The sequence below is a fragment of the Cololabis saira genome, chromosome 3, assembly GCF_033807715.1.
Source record: "Cololabis saira isolate AMF1-May2022 chromosome 3, fColSai1.1, whole genome shotgun sequence".
NCBI lineage: Eukaryota > Metazoa > Chordata > Actinopteri > Beloniformes > Belonidae > Cololabis > Cololabis saira.
In genome coordinates, this window is record NC_084589.1 from 6591587 (window position 1) to 6610808 (window position 19222).

Sequence of the window (19222 nt, forward strand, 5' to 3'; positions counted from 1 at the left end):
ACAATCACAATCATGTTTATTTGGCCAAGTCAGGTCAAACAAGACATGGAATTTGACTCATGTTTGACATGGATACAATTTTAAAAAAAAGTGAAAGGTGCAGCAGTATGAGGTAGACATTGTTATTGACTGATTATTGGTGCATTGTTACAGCATATGATTGTGTTATTATTAATTATTATTATTATTATTATTGCACAGTGGTTGATTACTCTGAGACTCTTGGGCTGCGTCTGAAATCCCATATTTCCACTCTAATGAGCAGCAAAAACAGTATGTGAGATTTTTTAGTGCGTCCGAAACATTAGTACTCAATAGTATGTACTATCCATACTCATTCTGGAGAAATGTATTAGTGTGGATTGATGGACACTAGCTAAGCAGAAACTTCCCACAATGCAATGCAGCGGTGTTTGGTTGCTATGTGATACATATATGTCATAAGTATAATATTATTATATAATATTAATATTATAATATTGGTATATAATAATATTATATACAGTAATGTCATCTTGTTTGGGCCAGGATAAACAGGAAAGAGCGGAGCGGTGCTGCTACTGCTGTTACCATGGTAACAACTCCCCCGTCCCAACGGCACTAGTACGTCCCAATTAATGCATACTACTGATATTTACTCAAAAGTGTGCCGAACTTAAGTATACTGTTTGAGTATCCAGGACTGTCTCAGAAAATTAGAATATTGTGATTTTCTGTAATGCAATTAAAAAAACAAAAATGTCATCCATTCTGGATTCATTACAAATCAACTGAAATATTGCAAGCCTTTTATTATTTTAATATTGCTGATCATGGCTTACAGCTTAAGAAAACTCAAATATCCTATCTCAAAAAATTAGAATATTCTGGGAATCTTAATCTTAAACTGTAAGCCATAATCAGCAATATTAAAATTATAAAAGGCTTGCAATATTTCAGTTGATTTGTAATGAATCCAGAATGTATGACATTTTTGTTTTTTTAATTGCATTACAGAAAATAAAGAACTTTATCACAATATTCTAATTTTCTGAGACAGTCCTGTAAACTGTTTAGTGTGGCATTTAGGACGCAGCGCCTGAGTGATGAGAGTTCATCAGAGCAACAGTTTGGGGGATTCTGATTCTGATTCTGATAATCTGAAAAGAATCTGTTTCAAACCTCTCTCTCTCATCCACACCGTTCACCCACCCCCCATAAATTAGATATCAAAACAGAGCTATTCCTGCTGGCTCTCTGGTTATATGACTTTGGCTTGTGGCACTGTGACTTTTACTGTTTTGTCACTAAGAGAGTGCAGATAATCTGCCTATCTTTTATTACGGGAGCCGACGAATGATGACCTCCTCAGCACAGATAGTTTGTCTCTCTAACTCGCTATAACTTCCTAATGAACCTCCTAAGTCCTGGTGTACTCATATGTGGACACCAGGCGTTTTGTTGTCTCCTGCTCCTGGGTGAGAGCTCTGATCTTCCTGGATGTTTTTGTGTTGCAGTCGGCCAATGAGGACGGTAGCGGTCCTCGGGGGAGGGATCGGGGGCCTGGCTGCATCCTACTACCTCTGCAAGAGCCCCCAGGTTACCAAGGTAACACACGCACACCCGGGGCCTCATCAACTAAACGGGCGGCGCACAAAAAACCTGCCTACGCCACTTTCTATGCTCACGGTCGGATGATGAAACGTGATAAGACTGCACCATCAGCTGGTTTAGGTACCAAGAGGATCTTCTGGATCTCTGCCCTGAACTGGACTGGGACTAATGGAGCTTTTCCACTAGAACCTACTCAGCGCGACTCAACTCAACTTGCCCTCGTTTGTTTTTAGACACCCAGATCAGAAGTAGGAGGTTGTAGAAGCTGCTGTGACGTATTAGATTGTGTATCTAAATGAAGAAGACAACAACACTAAAGATGTAGAACCTGGAGGAGATGATAGATGTGCTGCTGGATCTGTGGCTTGTGTTGGATATCAAGTTAAAAAATGAGAGAGAGAGAAGATTCAAGCAGCAACACTTTTTAATTTTTTTTTGTTTGTCTCAGCGCTGCTGAAAAGTCAGCTGGAGCCGTGAGCAGCTATGAAGAGACAGAGCTCCTGGTAGATCTGGTCGTTCCTTATCTCCGTCTAGATCTTTTTAATTCTCTCCTCAGCACCAGGTTTATGAACATCTGCACCTCAGAGTTGGATCATGAAACAGACTTTTGCTGCCATTGCTGGTTGAATAAAATGAACAAGAATCCGTCAGAGTCTCTTTCTCTGATTTCCTCCTCCTGACTCAGACGTCTGACTCCAACCCCCCGACCAATCGGTGGCCTGTAGTGTGATGATGTCAGATACAGCCCACTCAGCAGCTTAGAACCTCGGCAGAATAGTTAGAGAAAAAGTATCTACTCGGCACGTTAGACCCCTGGTGGAAAAGAATCAAACCCAGGTGAGTAAAGTTGGGCTGAGTAGGTACTAGTGGAAAAGCTCCATGTGTGTTGGGTCCACTGTTTTGTGTCCATGTTTGGTCCTCAGACTGTTTCATGAATGCTGCCTTTGGACCAAATCCCCAATACAATACAATAATAATAGAAGTGTAGAATCGGTTCTTTAATTTCCTTACAAGCACTTACTTCCCTGCAGCAGTGGTTCTGGTTCTGGACCAGGGGTCGGCAACCCTCTTTAGCGCCTAGTGCCCTAGTGGCTCCTGGAGCTTTTTCAAAAATGTTTGACCTTTTTTTTCCTTTTTTTTTCTTTTTTTTCCCTTTCTTTCTCTTTTTTTCCCTTTTTCCCCATTTTTTCTTCTTTTTTTCTTTCATTTTTCCTTTTTCTTCTTTTTTTCTTTTTTTCTATTTTTTTTCTTCCTTTTTCCTTTTTTAATCTCAACATTTTGACTTTTTTCTTTGCATTTTGCCTTTCGCCATTTGCCTTCATTCTAAGGCTGATACAAGACTTTTCATTTTTTGCGGCTCCAGACATATTTGTTTTTTGTGTTTTTGGTCCAATATGGCTCTAAAACATTTTGGGTTGCTGCCCCTGGTCTAGATGTTGCTGTTCTGAAAAGGTTCCCTCTGTCTGTGTCCCTGATGCGTGTTGACTGCTCCTCTCTGAACCAGGTGATTCTGGTGGAGTCCAGCAGTCGTTTCGGGGGCTGGCTCTGGTCCACCAGGAGATCGGACGGAGCCGTGTTTGAACATGGACCCAGAGGGATCCGCCCGGCCGGGGCGGTGGGACAGAACACCCTCAACATGGTGGGTACAGCACGGAACCAGGAGGAGGAATGTGTTCTCTCTATTTCTACTATGTTCTGGCTGTGTTCATGTCGTGTTCTCACTATGTTATTGTTGTGTTCTCACCAGGGTTGTTTCTGGCACCCTCTTTAGATTTAGTCTTCTCAGGGAGCTTTCATACGAGTATTAGGGCCAAACTAAGACAAAAAAAAAAGAAATTACGAGAATAAAGTCATAATAATATGAGAATAAAGTCGTAAAATTACAAGAATAAATTCATAATCCATCCATCCATCCATCCATTGTCCACCGCATTATCCGAGTCCGGGTCGCGGGGGCAGCAGTCGGAGCAGGGATCCCCAGACTTCCCTCTCCCCGGACACCTCCTCCAGCTCTTCCGGGGGGACTCCAAGGCGTTCCCAGGCCAGCCGAGCGACGTAGTCACTCCAGCGTGTCCTGGGTCTTCCTCGGGGCCTCCTCCCGGTGGGACATGCCCGGAACACCTCACGAGGGAGGCGTCCAGGGGGCATCCTATACAGGTGCCCGAGCCACCTCAGCTGGCTCCTCTCGATGTGGAGGAGCAGCGGCTCTACTCCGAGCTCCTCCCGGGTGACAGAGCTCCTCACCCTATCTCTAAGGGAGCGCCCCGCCACCCTGCGGAGGAAACTAATTTCGGCCGCTTGTATCCGGGATCCCGTTCTTTCGGTCATGACCCAGAGTTCATGACCATAGGTGAGGGTGGGAACGTAGATCGACCGGTAAACTGAGAGCTTTGCCTTTCGGCTCAGCTCCCTCTTCACCACGACGGACCGATACAATGACCGCATTACTGCGGCCGCCGCACCGATCCGCCTGTCGATCTCGCGCTCCGTTCTCCCCTCACTCGTGAACAAGACCCCAAGATACTTGAACTCCTCCACCTGAGGCAGGAACTCTCCCCCGACCTGGAGGGTGCAAGCCACCTTTTTCCGGTCGAGAACCATGGCCTCAGACTTAGAGGTGCTGATTCTCATCCCAGCTGCTTCACACTCGGCTGCAAACCGCCCCAGTGCATGCTGAAGGTCCTGGCTCGAGGGAGCCAACAAGACCACATCATCTGCAAAAAGCAGAGATGAAATCAAGTGGCTCCCGAACCGTACCCCCTCCGGCCCCTGGCTGCGCCTAGAAATTCTGTCCATAAAAATAATGAACAGAACCGGTGACAAAGGGCAGCCCTGCCGGAGTCCAACACGCACCGGGAACAGGTCTGACTTACTGCCGGCAATGCGAACCAAGCTCCTGCTCCGGTCATACAGGGACCGTACAGCCCTCAGCAGAGGGCATCCGACCCCATACTCTCGGAGCACCCCCCACAGGATGCCACGTGGGACACGGTCGAAAGCCTTCTCCAAGTCCACAAAACACATGTGGACTGGTTGGGCAAACTCCCATGCGCCCTCGAGCACCCTGCGGAGGGTGTAGAGCTGGTCCAGTGTTCCACGACCGGGACGAAAACCGCATTGTTCCTCTTGAATCCGAGGTTCGACTATCGGCCGAATTCTCCTCTCCAGCACCCTGGAATAGACTTTCCCCGGGAGGCTGAGGAGTGTGATTCCCCGGTAGTTGGAACACACCCTCCGGTCCCCCTTTTTGAAGAGAGGGACCACCACCCCAGTCTGCCAGTCCAGAGGCACTGTCCCCGACTGCCACGCGATGCTGCAGAGGCGTGTCAGCCACGACAGCCCCGCAACATCCAGAGACTTGAGGTACTCAGGGCGGATCTCATCCACCCCCGGTGCCTTGCCACTGAGGAGCTTCCGAACTACCTCAGTGACTTCAGCTTGGGTGATGAATGAATCAACCTCTGAATCCTCAGCCTCTGCTTCCTCGACGGAAGGCGTGTCAGCGGGATTGAGGAGATCCTCGAAGTATTCCTTCCACCGCCCGACGATGTCCCCAGTCGAGGTCAACAGCTCCCCTCCTCCACTGTAAACAGTGTTGGTGGAGCACTGCTTCCCCCTCCTGAGGCGCCGGATGGTTTGCCAGAATTTCCTCGAGGCCGACCGGTAGTCCTCCTCCATGGCCTCCCCGAACTTTTCCCAGACCTGAGTTTTTGCTTCCGCGACCGCCCGGGCCGCAGTCCGCTTGGCCTGCCGGTACCCGTCAGCTGCCTCGGGAGTCCGCCGAGCTAGCCAGGCTCGGTAGGACTCCTTCTTCAGCTTGACGGCATCCCTTACTTCCGGTGTCCACCACCGGGTTCGGGGATTGCCGCCGCGACAGGCGCCGGAGACCTTACGGCCGCAGCTCTGGACGGCCGCGTCAACAATGGAAGTGGAGAACATGGTCCATTCGGACTCAATGTCTCCGGCCTCCCTCGGAATCCGGTCAAAGCTCTCCCGGAGGTGGGAGTTGAAGACCTCCCTGACAGGGGAATCTGCCAGACGTTCCCAGCAGACCCTCACGATACGCTTGGGTCTTCCAGGTCTGACCAGCTTCCTCCCCTGCCAGCGGATCCAACTCACCACCAGGTGGTGATCAGTTGACAGCTCAGCCCCTCTCTTCACCCGAGTGTCCAAGACATACGGCCGAAGGTCAGATGAAACGACAACAAAGTCGATCATTGACCTCCGGCCTAGGGTGTCCTGGTGCCACGTGCACTGATGGACACCCTTATGCTCGAACATGGTGTTCGTGATGGACAGACTGTGGCTAGCACAGAAGTCCAACAGCAAAACACCACTCGGGTTCAGATCGGGGAGGCCGTTCCTCCCAATCACACCTCTCCAGGTAACACTGTCGCTGCCCACGTGAGCGTTGAAGTCCCCCAACAGAACGATGGAGTCCCCAGTTGGGGCACTTTCCAGTACCCCTCCCAGGGCCTCCAGGAAGGCCGGGTACTCTGCACTGCCGTTCGGCCCGTAGGCCGAAACGACAGTGAGAGACCTATCCCCGACCCGAAGGCGCAGGGAAGCGACCCTCTCGCTAAGTGGGGAGAACTCCAACACATGGCGGCTGAGCTGGGGAGCTATTAGCAAGCCCACACCAGCTCGCCGCCTCTCACCATGGGCAACTCCAGAGTGGAAGAGAGTCCAACCTCTCTCAAGGAGTTGGGTTCCAGAGCCCAGGCTGTGCGTGGAGGTGAGCCCGACTATCTCTAGTCGGTACCTCTCAGCCTCCCGCACAAGCTCAGGCTCCTTCCCCCCCAGCGAGGTGACATTCCATGTCCCTAAAGCCAGAGTCGTCGTCCGGGGATTGGGTCGCCGGGGCCCCCGCCCACGGCTGCCACCCAAATCGCATGGCACCTTCCCCTTATGAACTCTCCCGCGGGTGGTGGGCCTACGGGAGGGCGGGCCCACGTCGCTCCTTCGGGCTGCGCCCGGCCGGGTCCCGTGGGCCAAGACCCGGCCACCAGACGCTCGCCTGCGAGCCCCGACCCCAGGCCTGGCTCCAGGGTGGGGCCCCGGTAACGCCAGTCCGGGCGACGTACACTTCCTTGATGGTTCTTGCTTCATAAGGGGCTTTGAACCGCTCTTTGTCTGACCCGTCACCTAGGACCTGTTTGCCATGGGAGACCCTACCAGGGGCATTAAGCCCCGGACAACATAGCTCCTAGGATCATTCGGGTGCTCAAACCCCTCCACCACGGTAAGGTGGCGGTTCAAGGAGGGGTAAATTCATAATATTAAGAGAATAAAGTCGTAATATTTTGAGAATAAAGTCGTAATATTACGAGAATAAAGTCGTAAAATTGTTTAATTCTGAATTATTTAATCTGGAATAATTAATTCCAAATTAAGAAACATCACGTAACCGTGGCCAAGGATAGGTTGCAGCACTATTACTGATATTTTAACATTTTTGACAGAAATGTCAAAGACAGGCAGAAATGTCATGCATTTTGAACGTCAATTCAATTCAATTCAATTTTATTTGTATAGCGTCTAATACAACAGATGTTGTCTCTAGACGCTTTCCAGAGACCCAGACCCCCGTGCAAAAACGTCTGACCCACTAACATTTTCATCTAGTCTCGTAATGTTTTAGTCATCAAAGAGCCATGTTAAGCTCGTCACCGTCTCATTATCATCATGAAAAAAGGGTGCGTCAACGAAATAATTTCGTCATCGTTGAAGAAAACAACACTGGTTCTCACAACATTATTGTTGTGTTCTCATTACGTTCTTGTTGTTTTTTAGAGCACAAGGCTCTAAAACATCTAGCTCCGGCCCTGAAGCTTGTCGGAGCTGCTGAGCTGTGTGCAGAAGGAACCAGGAACCTGCAGGGTGTACTAACTGTGTTACCAGAGTGACGTGGTGCGTGTGTGTCTGCAGGTGGAGGACCTGGGTCTGGAGGGGGAGCTCCTCCCCGTCTCCTACAGCCACGTGGCCTCCAAAAACAGATACCTGTACGTGAACAAACAGCTGCACAAGATGCCTTCAGGAATGGGGTGAGGAGAGGAAGCCGGTGTGAGCAGGTGATCCAGCGGAGCTTCTCCCCCTGACTCTAACCCTCCTCTGATTCCCCCCCCCTGTGTTCAGGGGCCTCCTGCGGACGGTCCCGCCCTTCTCCCGCCCCCTCCTGCTGAGCGTCGCCACGGAGATCCTGGGGAGAAGAGGAAAAGAGGAGGACGAGTCCATCCACTCGTTTGTTTCCAGGAGGCTGGGGACGGAGGTGAGAGCACCTGAAGTTTAACTAACGGTTCTGTTTCATCCGGCTTCATAGACAAATAGAGCTGCGTATCATCAGCATAACAATGAAAGTGTATGCCGTGATTCTGGATTATACTTCCCAACGGCTGCATGTATCGTAGAAGGATGGATGATGGATGGGTGGATGATCATATATGCCACTGGGAGCTTCATTGATCAGAGGATTATTTCTTTGTCTAAACCAGGGGGCGGCAACCCAAAATGTTTTAGAGCCATATTGGACCAAAAACACAAAAAACAAATATTTCTGGAGCCGCAAAAAATGAAAAGTCTTGTATAAACCTCAGAATGAAGGCGAAAGTGGAAATGTCGAGAAAAAAGTCGAAACGTTGAGATTAAAAAGAAAAGGAAAAAGGAAGAAAAAAAAGAAGAAAAAAAGGAAAAAAAAGGTCAAACATTTTTGAAAAAGTTGCAGCGGGTTGCTGACCCCTGGTCTAACGTCATAGCTGACGTTTGGACACCAGTACGGGGTTGCAGCACCGCCACCAAAACTGAAACAACTTAGCAGCCGATAAGACGGAACCAGAGCCAGCGGTTCCGTGTTGGAGCGACGGAGGTGTGTGAGCTGCTGATGTCTGACTGCTGCTGAGTCTCTTCTTCTGCTCCGTCCAGCTGGCAGACATCGCCATCGACTCTCTGTGCCGGGGCGTGTTCGCCGGGGACTGCAGGACGCTGAGCGTCCGCTCCTGTTTCCCCGTCCTCTACAACGCCGAGCAGCAGAGAGGATCCCTGACGCTGGGCTTCCTGCTGGGATCAGGTACCAGTACCAGGCCCATCCAGTACTCCAGTTGTAAAATAAAATCAGGGGGGATGGTGGATTTGATCATATGGGGACAGATAATTTGTGCTGATTACAAATAATATAATATATTACAAATAATCGCAGTGACCAAAACACCTGCAGAAATACTGCAGGAATGACATAGCAGCAGTTAAATGCAGCCTTCTGTAAGCTTTAAATATCCACTGGGCTTACATCAAATACATCAAAACACAACAATAAAAAACACTTTTCTGAACTTATCAATATGACTCTGTCCTTCACAGGGTAAGTAACATGGATCACTGCAAAAACTCACAATCTTAACAAGAATATTTGTCTTATTTCTAGTTAAAATGTCTCATTTTAGTAAAAAAAATCTCATTACACTTAAAACAAGACTCATCACTGGAAAAAACAACAATTTTCACCTGTTTCAAGTAGATTTTTACTTGAAATAAGTAGAAAAATCTGCCAGTGGAACAAGATTTTTTTGCTTGTAATCAGAAGATAAATCTTGTCCCACTGGCAGATTTTTCTACTTATTTCAAGTGAAAATCTACTTGAAACAGGTGAAAATTGTCAAATAAGTTATTCTTCTGGTGTTATTTTTCTGGTGATGACTCTAAATGTTGAAATAGCAGTAAAACCACATTCATTGATGAAATGACATAAGGGATGGAAAGGAGGGATGGCAGTTTTACAGGGGGGATGATTTGGACCGTTTTTATTTCGGGGGGGATGCCATCCCCCCTCATCCCCCCTCAACTCCAGTACTGATCCCATCTATCATGTCCATTAAAAACCAGATGTAATACTTCGTAAATCTGTTTTATTTGCGGTAAAACATAGAAAATAAATCAACAGCTGACTCGTTGTTAATTGGACGGCAGCAACAAGTCTCTAAAAGTTGGGACGTGGCAACAAAACAAAGAAGGGGAGGCCCGGAGGAACATGTACGACTAATGACATGAATGAGATCATTGGTGACTTCACCAGCAGCTTCTGTGCTATGAGGCTCTAAATCCTGACTGAAACTTTTCAAGCAGATTATTTCTGTAAATCATTACAGAGTTGAGCCATAACTTTTATTTCCAGAGTCTCTGGATACATGTGTGTTGTTGTGGTGCATCGTCGTCTTCCCTGGTGGACAAACATCCTTGGTAGGACTCAAAAGTTTGGATGACCCTCGATGGCCGCTCGGGGGCACAAGCTGCTCATATACTAATGCTAGCGGTCGCAGGTTCAAATCCCGGCCTGATACCTTTGCTGCATGTCGTCACCATTATCTCTCCTTCCTGTCTGCAACCTGAATAAAGGGCCACTAGAGCCCAAAACAAAAAAGTATGGATAACCCGGTGTACGACTGAATAAAGTCTGATTTAAGGTTCTGTGTTAAACTAATGCAGAGCCTACGCCGTTGCCGTGACGCCGTCGTGAACCTTCAGACTTCTCCGTCACTCCATTTCTCCGCGGTGCAGTACCTCCCCAGAACGCTAGAGGGTTGTGTTCTTTTCCAGAGGAAAGAAAAGGCGATTCATGCTGGAAAACCCTCCAATTATATCTCACTTGATCTCAACTTGACATTCTGTGGAAAAGCTATGTAACCTTACACCTCAGAGGCACTTAAACACTCCCATCTTTAATCATTTTAGTCTACCAATTGGGGGTAGACACATTCAATTCCCACAATGGAGAGACCAGGGAATTCATCTACTTGGTGATATCTATGATGAAAACAGCCTGCGCACATTTCAAGATATAAAATGTAGTTTTAATTTACAGGACACATGTTGAATTACAACAATTTTATTGTTATCGTCGTCTCTAGTTGATTCTTTATTTAGCTTCTGGCTTTTCCGGTCACAGTGAACAACGGCGACCGAGAGAGAACCGGAACTGGAAATGCGTTGTTAACAAGAAAACCAATCACAGCCTCTCGGTCTGCGTTGGGTCTGCGTCTCCTCCACATGTAGTTCCATTTTTTGGGAGGTGCAGGTCAGGCTACAGCGTAGGATACGGAGAGACTCCCGCGTAGCCGCGTACCCTACGGTACGCGGCTACGCGGGAGTCTCGCGCCCAGTTCAAGGTTTAACGCAGAACCAGAATTCAGCCTTAGGTCGTCTCCATGGTGTATGTTTTTTCTGTTCCTTCCATTCCTCTGCTGCAGAGTAATAGTTGATGTGTTGTCATGGAAACCCCTCAGGTCCACCTACCAGCGTGTCTCCCGGACCGTTGGCTCAGAGGTCCAGGAAGGAGTCGTGGGCCCAGTGGTCCCTGAAGACGGGAGTGGAAGCTCTGGCCGAGTCCCTCACAGAGTTCCTGCAGCGGAGCGGCCGGGCCGAGCTGCACAGAGACGCCGTCATCACCGGGATCAACCCCTCACACTCTGGCTGGAAGGTGAGTGACGAGCTGGACAAAACACGAACACAAACCTCAACTGTTATAGCCCTGTTTACAAGTAGAAAAACGTTGGTGTTTTCATGCGTTTTGGCCGTTCGTTTACACGAAAATGAAGCTCAAAGTCTCCAAAAACCATCATTTCTGAAAACAAAGTGGAGATTTGCAAAAACTCTGTCTTCACGTTTGCTTGTAAACGGAGAGAAAGGGACATTTAGGCTTCAGAACGTCACATTATGAGACAGAAACGTCACCAGCGTCATGTGTGTGACCTGTGTTTACAATTTGTTTGTAACCGTCAATATTTTCTTGTATTTTACATGTTTTATATTCTAAAGTGACACTTAAAAGTAACTCCACTTCTCTGTCACTCCAAACCAAAGACTCTCGTTCATCTTGGAAGTAACTGGAAGTTACTCGTGTAATTTGTTGATGTTTTTTTCCAGGATTCTGATTGGCTAGCATGACTTTATCTTCTCGTTACACTGCCCCCTGTAGGTTTGGCTGCTCATAGCACCTTAACAGATATTTATGCAGGTTCCTGGAAATGATGGGATTTTTCAAAACATAGAGGGGGAAGTATCCGTTTTTGTAAATACTGAGTAGTACGTCCAACTTAAGGCACACTACTGATATTTACTCAAAAGTGTGCCAAACTTAAGTATATTTTTTGAGTATATACTGTTCAGTATGGCATTTACACCTCCTGAGTGATCAGAGAGCAGAGAATAACTTCATTCACTTTGTGTGTCCAGATTAATTTGGAGGATGGAGTGATCTCAGCCGACCACATCATCTCTGCTCTACCAGCTAAAGGTTAGTGGGTTTAACACCTTCATCATTCACTGTTTAACAGCTTGTTCAGCACGCTGGACCAAGATGATCTCAGGTTTTAGATAAATGATGGATCCAGAAGGTGGGAAGTGTTGATGGTTGGTTCTGATGGTTGGTTCTGATGGTTGGTTCTGTTGCAGCCCTGTCGTCCGTCCTCCCTCCCTCCTGTCACACTCTGGTCCGGCAGCTGCAGGAAATCTCCTCGGCAACGGTTGCCGTGGTGAATCTGGAGTATGACGGTTCTGTCCTGCCGGTATCGGTGAGACCCGAGACCACACATCAGAAAACCTGTCACTCACGTTGCAGCTCCGCCAACAAACACTTGCAGCATCAGGTTCTTAAACCAGGGTTGAATCTGCAGACAATCATGTTCCTGGTTTTCCTGGTTGTTAAAGTCATGAGTGTGATGAAGCTTCAGCAGGGGAGTAGGGGAACTGGAGGAGTCTCTGTTCTCCAGCTTTAATCAGCTGCCCCACTACTGTATTGATATTATTAAAGGGAGTAAATGATTGTGTTAAACACTCTGTTTTACATCTAAACCTGAACCAGGATTCACTTTACCTTCTGTGACTCCACCAACATAACTGGACACACATTCATCCCTCAGCAGTAAAACCTTTCACTAGAACTGACCTTTACTAACACTAACTAGAACTAACCTTTACTAACACTAACTATACTGTTAACAGTTAGTGTAGTTAACTAAACTAACATTACTAATATTAACTATAACTAACCTTTACTAACACTAACTAAACTGTTAACAGTTAGTGTAGTTATATAAACTAACTTTACTAATATTAACTATAACTAACCTTTACTAAAGCTTACTATACTGTTAACAGTTAGTGTAGTTAACTAAACTAACCTTAGTAAAATTAACTATAACCAATCTTTACTAACCTTGACTATACTTATGCTTTGACATTTATGTTACTTTAACTTACCTGTACTAACTATACTAACTGTCACTCTGCCACACACATACATTAATTAAATGGATTTATTTATCAGTCCAAATATTCCATATTCCAACATTCCCCCAATAAATCATGTAACATTAGGCAGCATTTAGTTTCCCAGTTAACCTGAACCAGGTTGATTTCTTTCTTAAAACGGTTACTGTGACCTGGTTGGTAGATGTTTTCATCTGCCAGTCTTTGGCCCAGTCCCAATCCCCCCCCTACTTTCTACCACTAGCCCTCACCCACTACCACTAGGTCCTTGTAATGTTCCCTAGGGATTGGGACACCACTTGCTCCGTCACTGCGTGGTTTACGTTCGGGTACGTAAGCGACTGCGTAGTTACGTTTGCACATACGTCACACCATATCAGGAAGCTGAGAGCTAAAAGCTGTTTTAATTTCAGCTGTAGTGCTGTTAATATGCCACTTTATTAAGTTTTAATATTTTTTCAGGCATAAAAGTAACCGTTAAGATTCCCAACCTGGGCTCAGTTTATCCAAATAACGCCTGTTAAGAAATTTGATCTGATGTTTTCGGAGATGAGAAGAGCCGCCGGCTCGGGAGCTGATTTATGGTTCCACGTTAAATCGACTCAGAGCCTATGACATAGGTTACGCGCTTCGCCGCGTAACCTACGCCGTAGGCTCTGCGTTGGTGTAACACGGAAACATAAATCAGCTTTTATTCTGGCGAGATCTGAAAAGACTTTCCAACAACGACCAAGCGAGTGATTATATACATTCACTGAGTGAATATTATGAAAGTAAAATATATATTTCTCACTAGAAATATAATCAAAACGCATTTTTATGCAGAAACTAACTCAAAATATTGATTTTATTCACTAAAAAATAAGAAATGTCCGCCATGTTTTTTTATTTGATTCAGTCTGTAAATGATGACGTAAAGCATTCTGGGAAATTTTCTCTGGCCCTCGGTCAGCTAGTCAGCATCTGAAATCCCTCACTGTGAAGGGCTAGATTCATACACACTAGCCCTCATTATGGCCACTAGCCCTACATGCATAAAGGCTGAAAAGTAGGGCTAGGGGGGGATTGGGACTGGGCCATAGTCTTTGCAGTTGTGTAAATCAGTGTGTGTGTGTCTCCGTGTCTCCGTGTCCGTGTCCTTGTCCATGCAGGGTTTTGGTCACCTGGTTCCCTCGTGGGAGGACCAGGGCGTGCTGGGAGTGGTCTATGATTCCATTCCCTTCCCTGAACACGACCGAGCCGGAGACCCGTCCACCAGACTGACGGTACGTTCACACACACCCACACCTGGAAATCACTCATGTATGCAGGGCTGGGATCGGTTCAAATGTCAAGAATCCATTCTATTACGATTCTTAAGATTCAGAATCGATCATAAAGATTCAATTCGATCCGATATTGATTTAGGTTAGTGTTATTAAAACTGTTTTTTGAGCTGTTGCATGAATTATATGACTGTAGGTGTGGGGTTCAGGTGGGCAGGAAGTGGGTCTTGTATCCCGGCAGGTGAGTCTCACTTGTGTCTGTCTGTTCCAGGTGATGCTGGGGGGGGTCTGGTTCCAGGACGTGTTCGGGGACCCCAGGGCCGTCTCTGCCGAGTCTCTCCTGGCCAGGGCGGTGGACGCGGTGAGCTGCCACCTGGGGGTGACGGCTGCCCCCTCCTGGAGCCGGGTGGCTCTGCACCACGTAAGACCCAGAAACAGCAGGGGCCTCATTTATAAAGCTTGCATGCGCACAAAACAGGGCTTGAAAGATGTGCACGCCACCTTCTACGCAAAGGTTGGGATTTAAAAAAAAAAACGAACCGAAAAATGTGTGTATCTTTAAGCCAACCCTGACCCTTGCGCACAAACATTTTGAAGATATGGGGAACTGGCACGGTGGCTCAACACGTCTCATTCATCCTGACGCCTAACAGGCTGCAGGTGGTGCTGCGCATGCTCAGCGGGCTCATTCATATGCAGATACAGTCACCAAGTAGTTTGCATTCACCATTTATGGTATGAAGTGGGCGTGTAGAGGGCGGGATATGAGGTGAATTCACGTGCGCAACCTTCCAGCTGGACTGTGATTTATAAAGAGAACATTGCGTGCAAGTGTGCGTGCACACGGTTTTATAAATCCGGATTTTTTGTGCGCACGACATTTTAGGCTTTTGAGCACACGTACACTTTTAGTATGAATCCTACGCACTCTTTTATAAATGAGGCCCCAGCTAGTGTTTGTACGGAGGACGTGTTGAGACAGTGCTGACGCTCTTCTGTCCCCAGGACTGCATACCCCAGTACCACGTGGGACACGGACGCAGAGTCGGTCAGTACCAACTTCATATAAAAACCACGTTAGCTGAGCACTGCAGGAGCAGCCTCTGAAAGTGTGTGTGCACATGTGTGTGTGTCTTCCAGAGTCCATGCGGCGCTTCATCAGGGACAACAGCCTCTCTCTGTCTCTGGTGGGCTCCTCCTTCGACGGCGTGTCGGTGAACGACGTGATCTTCGCTGGACGCAGCGCCGTGGAGACGCTAGCCGGGACAACTACGTGACCTCAGCATGGGAATGTTAATTTAACCAAATTAAATGTGCTCAAGTCCTCTCTGTTCTTTTTTTCTTCTTCTAAAAACGGACATTCAAACATTTGATGTGTCTTTGAAGGTTTTCTGTTCTCGGTAACGACAACGCTTCCTATTTTTAACTTGTAAATAAAACCAAAGATCAGTGGTAGATTTTAATCTTTGCTTATGGTACTGTTGGTTTTTCTCTTTCTTCCTCGGCTTCAAACAAACTTGGAGGGGGGGGGGGGGTAAAAACTGGAGGGGACATGTCCCCAGTGGTGGTTGTGTTTCAACATTAATCTCGACATTTCGACTTTTTTCTGGAAGTGCACAATAAAAAAAATCTTCCCCTCTCAAATACACTGCAAAAACTCAAAATCTTAACAAGAATATTTGTCTTATTTCTAGTTAAAATGTCTCATTTCTAGTCAAAAGAAATCTCATTACACTTAAAACAAGACACATCACTGGAAAAAACAACAATTTTCACCTGTTTCAAGTTTTTGCTTGTAATAAGAAGATAAATCTTGTCCCACTGGTAGATTTTTCTACTTATTTCAAGTGAAAATTTACTTGAAACAGGTGAAAATTGTCAAATAAGTTATTTATCTGGTGATGACTCTTGTTTTAAGTGTAATGAGATTTTTTGACTAAAAATGAGACATTTTAACTAGAAATAACACAAATATTCCTGGTAAGATTTTGAGTTTTTGCAGTGAATTTTTTTCTCCTGCACGGAGAAAGTTGACTGTACTTGCAAAATGTATTATTTACATACAAAAAATGAAGTAGTTTATACAAAGACTAGTCCTTCTAGATCTACATAATAATCTCATGCAAAAAGTTGACTTTTTTTTTTAAAGTAGATCAAGCACAATATTTGTATCAGTGAAGTTCACTCCCCATGGTAACAATATTTAAAAAAAAAAAAAAGCACTGTGAGAACAACAGTCTCAAAACAAGCCTTGTTTTCATCAGTGTTTCCACGGTCACTCGTGGTACACCGCATAGACAGTTGCAACACAAAACAGAGAGCTGTTGTTGAAGCTGAACGATGCAAAGGTGTAGTTAGCGTCCCACAGAAAGCTGCTGATGTTGTGCAGGCCCTGGTCACTCAGCTGGTCCAGGTGCATCACAACCAGAATCTGATATCTGGGGACCTCAAGCTCCTTCACAAGGCTTTTTATTATCTTGCAAAAATAAGGGAAGAATTATATCACTAAAGCAGAAAATCCAACGTATTTACAAAAATGACAGTGCTTTTGTTATTTCCCCCAGTGAGGGTTATTATCAGTTCTGGAGATGGCTGAACTTCATGTTTCTCCTCTTGGAGGTGACTGGTAAGAACATCCCTCAGTATCTCTGTGGCAGCACTGACAGGGAAGCGTTTAAGAGGTCCTGTGGTCCCAAAAAAACTAAATCAAGAAGAATAGTTCAAGAATGAGTAAGACTGGTCATCCAGTGTGGCAGGGTAGGTAGTAGAAATAAAGACAAATAAATCAATCCAGCACCGGGTAAACAAATAGTCCATGTTCCAGACCAGATATCAGTACCACTCAAGGTGACCAAACTTACTTATGATTTTTGAAAAGATCCATGTCTGTAGATGATATTCTGGTATGATAATCTTCCTGAGTGGCAGCTGGATCAGAGTTATCAGCTCATGAAGTTACCAGCTCCTTCAGGTTCATTGATGATTCTAAATTGGGTATATTATACATTTCCTGAATCCTTATGGTCCTCTGAGTATTCCAGTTTTTGTATTTTGTGTCTCTGTTGTTCCTCTGTGACACAGGGATAAAAGGTAGTATATCATTTAGGCGAAAATTGTGTAAAAATGTGTGTTGTTTCTAGTTTAAAGAGCTGCAGTGACCTCTATGTTGGTCAGAAAGATTCAATTCTTAGCTTGAGTGAATGCTTAAAATGTCCCCTTTAAAATGATACCAAAGACAATATAGTGACACATTGACAGATTTCCTGTACATGAGTCTAAACCAGGATATGCAGCAGCATCTGAAATGTAATTTTCTGAAGGAGGTGGGTAACTCTGATCCAGCTGCCACTCAGGAAGGTTATCAGACCAAAATATCATCTACAGACATGGATCTTTTCAAAAATCATAAGTAAGTTTGGTCACCTTGATGGTGCTGACCAGTGAAGTTTTGGGCTCTGGCCCCCGGACTAAAACAGAAAGGTTTGGATCCAGATCTGTGGTGCTGAGTTGAGCATCAAACTCAACATGATCTCACCCAACTGATAGGTGTTCTCCACCTTCTTGCTGTCGTCATGGTGTTCTGGTTCATCTCTGCAACACACAGTACTGACAGACCTGAAAAACATTACTGGACAATAGAAGGCACGGGGACGACTACACACTGATTTACTAATCTGTAATAATCTCAAAAGAAGAGAGTAGAAATAGTTACACAGGCTGCACATGGACGTTTCTCTGCAGCTCTCATCATGGGATGCAGTTCATGAGATTGACTAACTGACAATGTACCATCAGAGGTGGTAGTAACGAGTTACATTTACTCCGTTACATTTACTTGAGTAAGTTTTGGGAAATGTTGTACTTTTAGGAGTAGTTTTGAATCACTATACTTTTTACTTTTACTTGAGTAGATTTGTGCAATTCAGTTTGCTACAATATTATAAGAATAAAGTCGTAATATTACGAGAATAAAGTCGTAATTTATGAGAATAAAGTCGTAATAGAATAAAGTCGTAATATTACGAGAATAAAGTCGTAATTTATGAAAATAAAGTCGTAATAGAATAAAGTCGTAATATTACGAGAATAAAGTCGTGAAATTAAGAGAATAAAGTCGTAATTTATGAGAATAAAGTCATAATAAAGTCGTAATATTACGAGAATATTACGAGAATAAAGTCGTGAAATTAAGAGAATAAAGTCGTAATTTATGAGAATAAAGTCATAATAGAATAAAGTCGTAATATTACGAGAATAAAGTCGTAATTTATGAAAATAAAGTCGTAATAGAATAAAGTCGTAATATTACGAGAATAAAGTCGTAATTTATGAAAATAAAGTCGTAATAGAATAAAGTCGTAATATTACGAGAATAAAGTCGTGAAATTTAGAGAATAAAGTCGTAATTTATGAGAATAAAGTCGTAATATTATGAGAATATAATTTATGAGAACTCTAACAGGAAGAGCTTCTTCTCCCTGTGTTAAAATGAGGAATATTGAGCATCTTGTGAAGTATTATTTATACATTTATAATATATTTATTATTACGACTTTATTCTGGTAATATTATGACTTTATTTTCATATTTTCATATTATTATGACTTGTCTTGGTTTGGCCCTAATACTCCGTGGTAGAAAATATTGTTTTTACTGGGAAAATATAAATACAAGGAAACTGTGCACATGAAAAAACAAACATATCTAGATAACATATCTTATATTCAGTAACAGTTCAGCTGATGTCTCAGTTGTCATTTGTATTACATTTCATGTCAGTACATTGTGCCATCATCTGATAGAGGGTGAGGTGTCTCATCAAAAAGCTAGCCATAAATTAAAGTTTTTGTTTTGCATTGACAGAATGAATAAGTTGAGGTTTAGTTTTCTTCTTAAACATGGAAACAGCCTGCAGCGTCTCTCCGTGAGAGCGTCCTCACAGGCCCACAAGAAACTGAAAATGGTTCCTATTTTTTCTGAGCATCTCAAGTGTTTTTCATTGTTTTGGTTTAACATTATCTGAGGTTTTAAGTCAAGAATGATTCAAACAAAATTGGTAAAAGCAGCCTCGTAGTGAAACTGTTACTGAACCTGTGATAATAATGTCC

At 44.9% G+C, this 19222-nt stretch overlaps 2 protein-coding genes across 3 annotated transcripts; one reads left to right on the plus strand and one right to left on the minus strand.

Annotated features, from left to right (window-relative positions):
* The first annotated feature begins 1500 nt into the window (after positions 1-1500).
* On the plus strand, positions 1501-15582 carry LOC133424916 (protoporphyrinogen oxidase-like). Of its 2 annotated transcripts, none has more exons than XM_061715502.1 (12): positions 1501-1587; positions 3098-3232; positions 7522-7637; positions 7729-7861; positions 8512-8656; positions 10866-11059; positions 11815-11875; positions 12034-12152; positions 14001-14114; positions 14386-14535; positions 15120-15162; positions 15255-15582. In XM_061715502.1, the coding sequence occupies exons 1-12, from the start codon at positions 1504-1506 to the stop codon at positions 15389-15391; spliced, it is 1431 nt and encodes a 476-aa protein (XP_061571486.1). In that variant the 5' UTR covers positions 1501-1503; the 3' UTR covers positions 15392-15582. The 2 variants fall into 2 exon arrangements, with proteins under 2 accessions (XP_061571486.1, XP_061571493.1); XM_061715509.1 differs by having other exon boundaries at positions 14386-14475.
* An 807-nt stretch (positions 15583-16389) lies between these two features.
* On the minus strand, positions 16390-17740 carry LOC133424247 (dynein light chain Tctex-type 5-B-like). The gene is made up of 3 exons (XM_061714740.1): positions 17650-17740; positions 16656-16798; positions 16390-16590 (listed from the first exon to the last, which is right to left on the minus strand). Exons 1-3 carry the CDS (start codon positions 17738-17740, stop codon positions 16390-16392), a joined length of 435 nt encoding a protein of 144 aa, XP_061570724.1.
* Positions 17741-19222: the final 1482 nt, after the last annotated feature.

Bases quoted from the DNA above. Each gene is read 5' to 3' on its own strand.
- LOC133424916 (XM_061715502.1), top strand. From the start codon at position 1,504: ATGAGGACGGTAGCGGTCCTCGGGGGAGGGATCGGGGGCCTGGCTGCA. The intron at 11,876-12,033 runs GTTAGTGGGTTT...GTTCTGTTGCAG, and splicing joins CTCTGCTCTACCAGCTAAAG to CCCTGTCGTCCGTCCTCCCT. The intron at 14,115-14,385 runs GTACGTTCACAC...TGTCTGTTCCAG, and splicing joins ACCCGTCCACCAGACTGACG to GTGATGCTGGGGGGGGTCTG.
- LOC133424247 (XM_061714740.1), bottom strand. From the start codon at position 17,740: ATGTTTTTCAGGTCTGTCAGTACTGTGTGTTGCAGAGATGAACCAGAA. The intron at 16,799-17,649 runs GTGAGATCATGT...TTGGGACCACAG, and splicing joins GGAGAACACCTATCAGTTGG to GACCTCTTAAACGCTTCCCT. The intron at 16,591-16,655 runs GTCATTTTTGTA...TATTTTTGCAAG, and splicing joins GGGGAAATAACAAAAGCACT to ATAATAAAAAGCCTTGTGAA.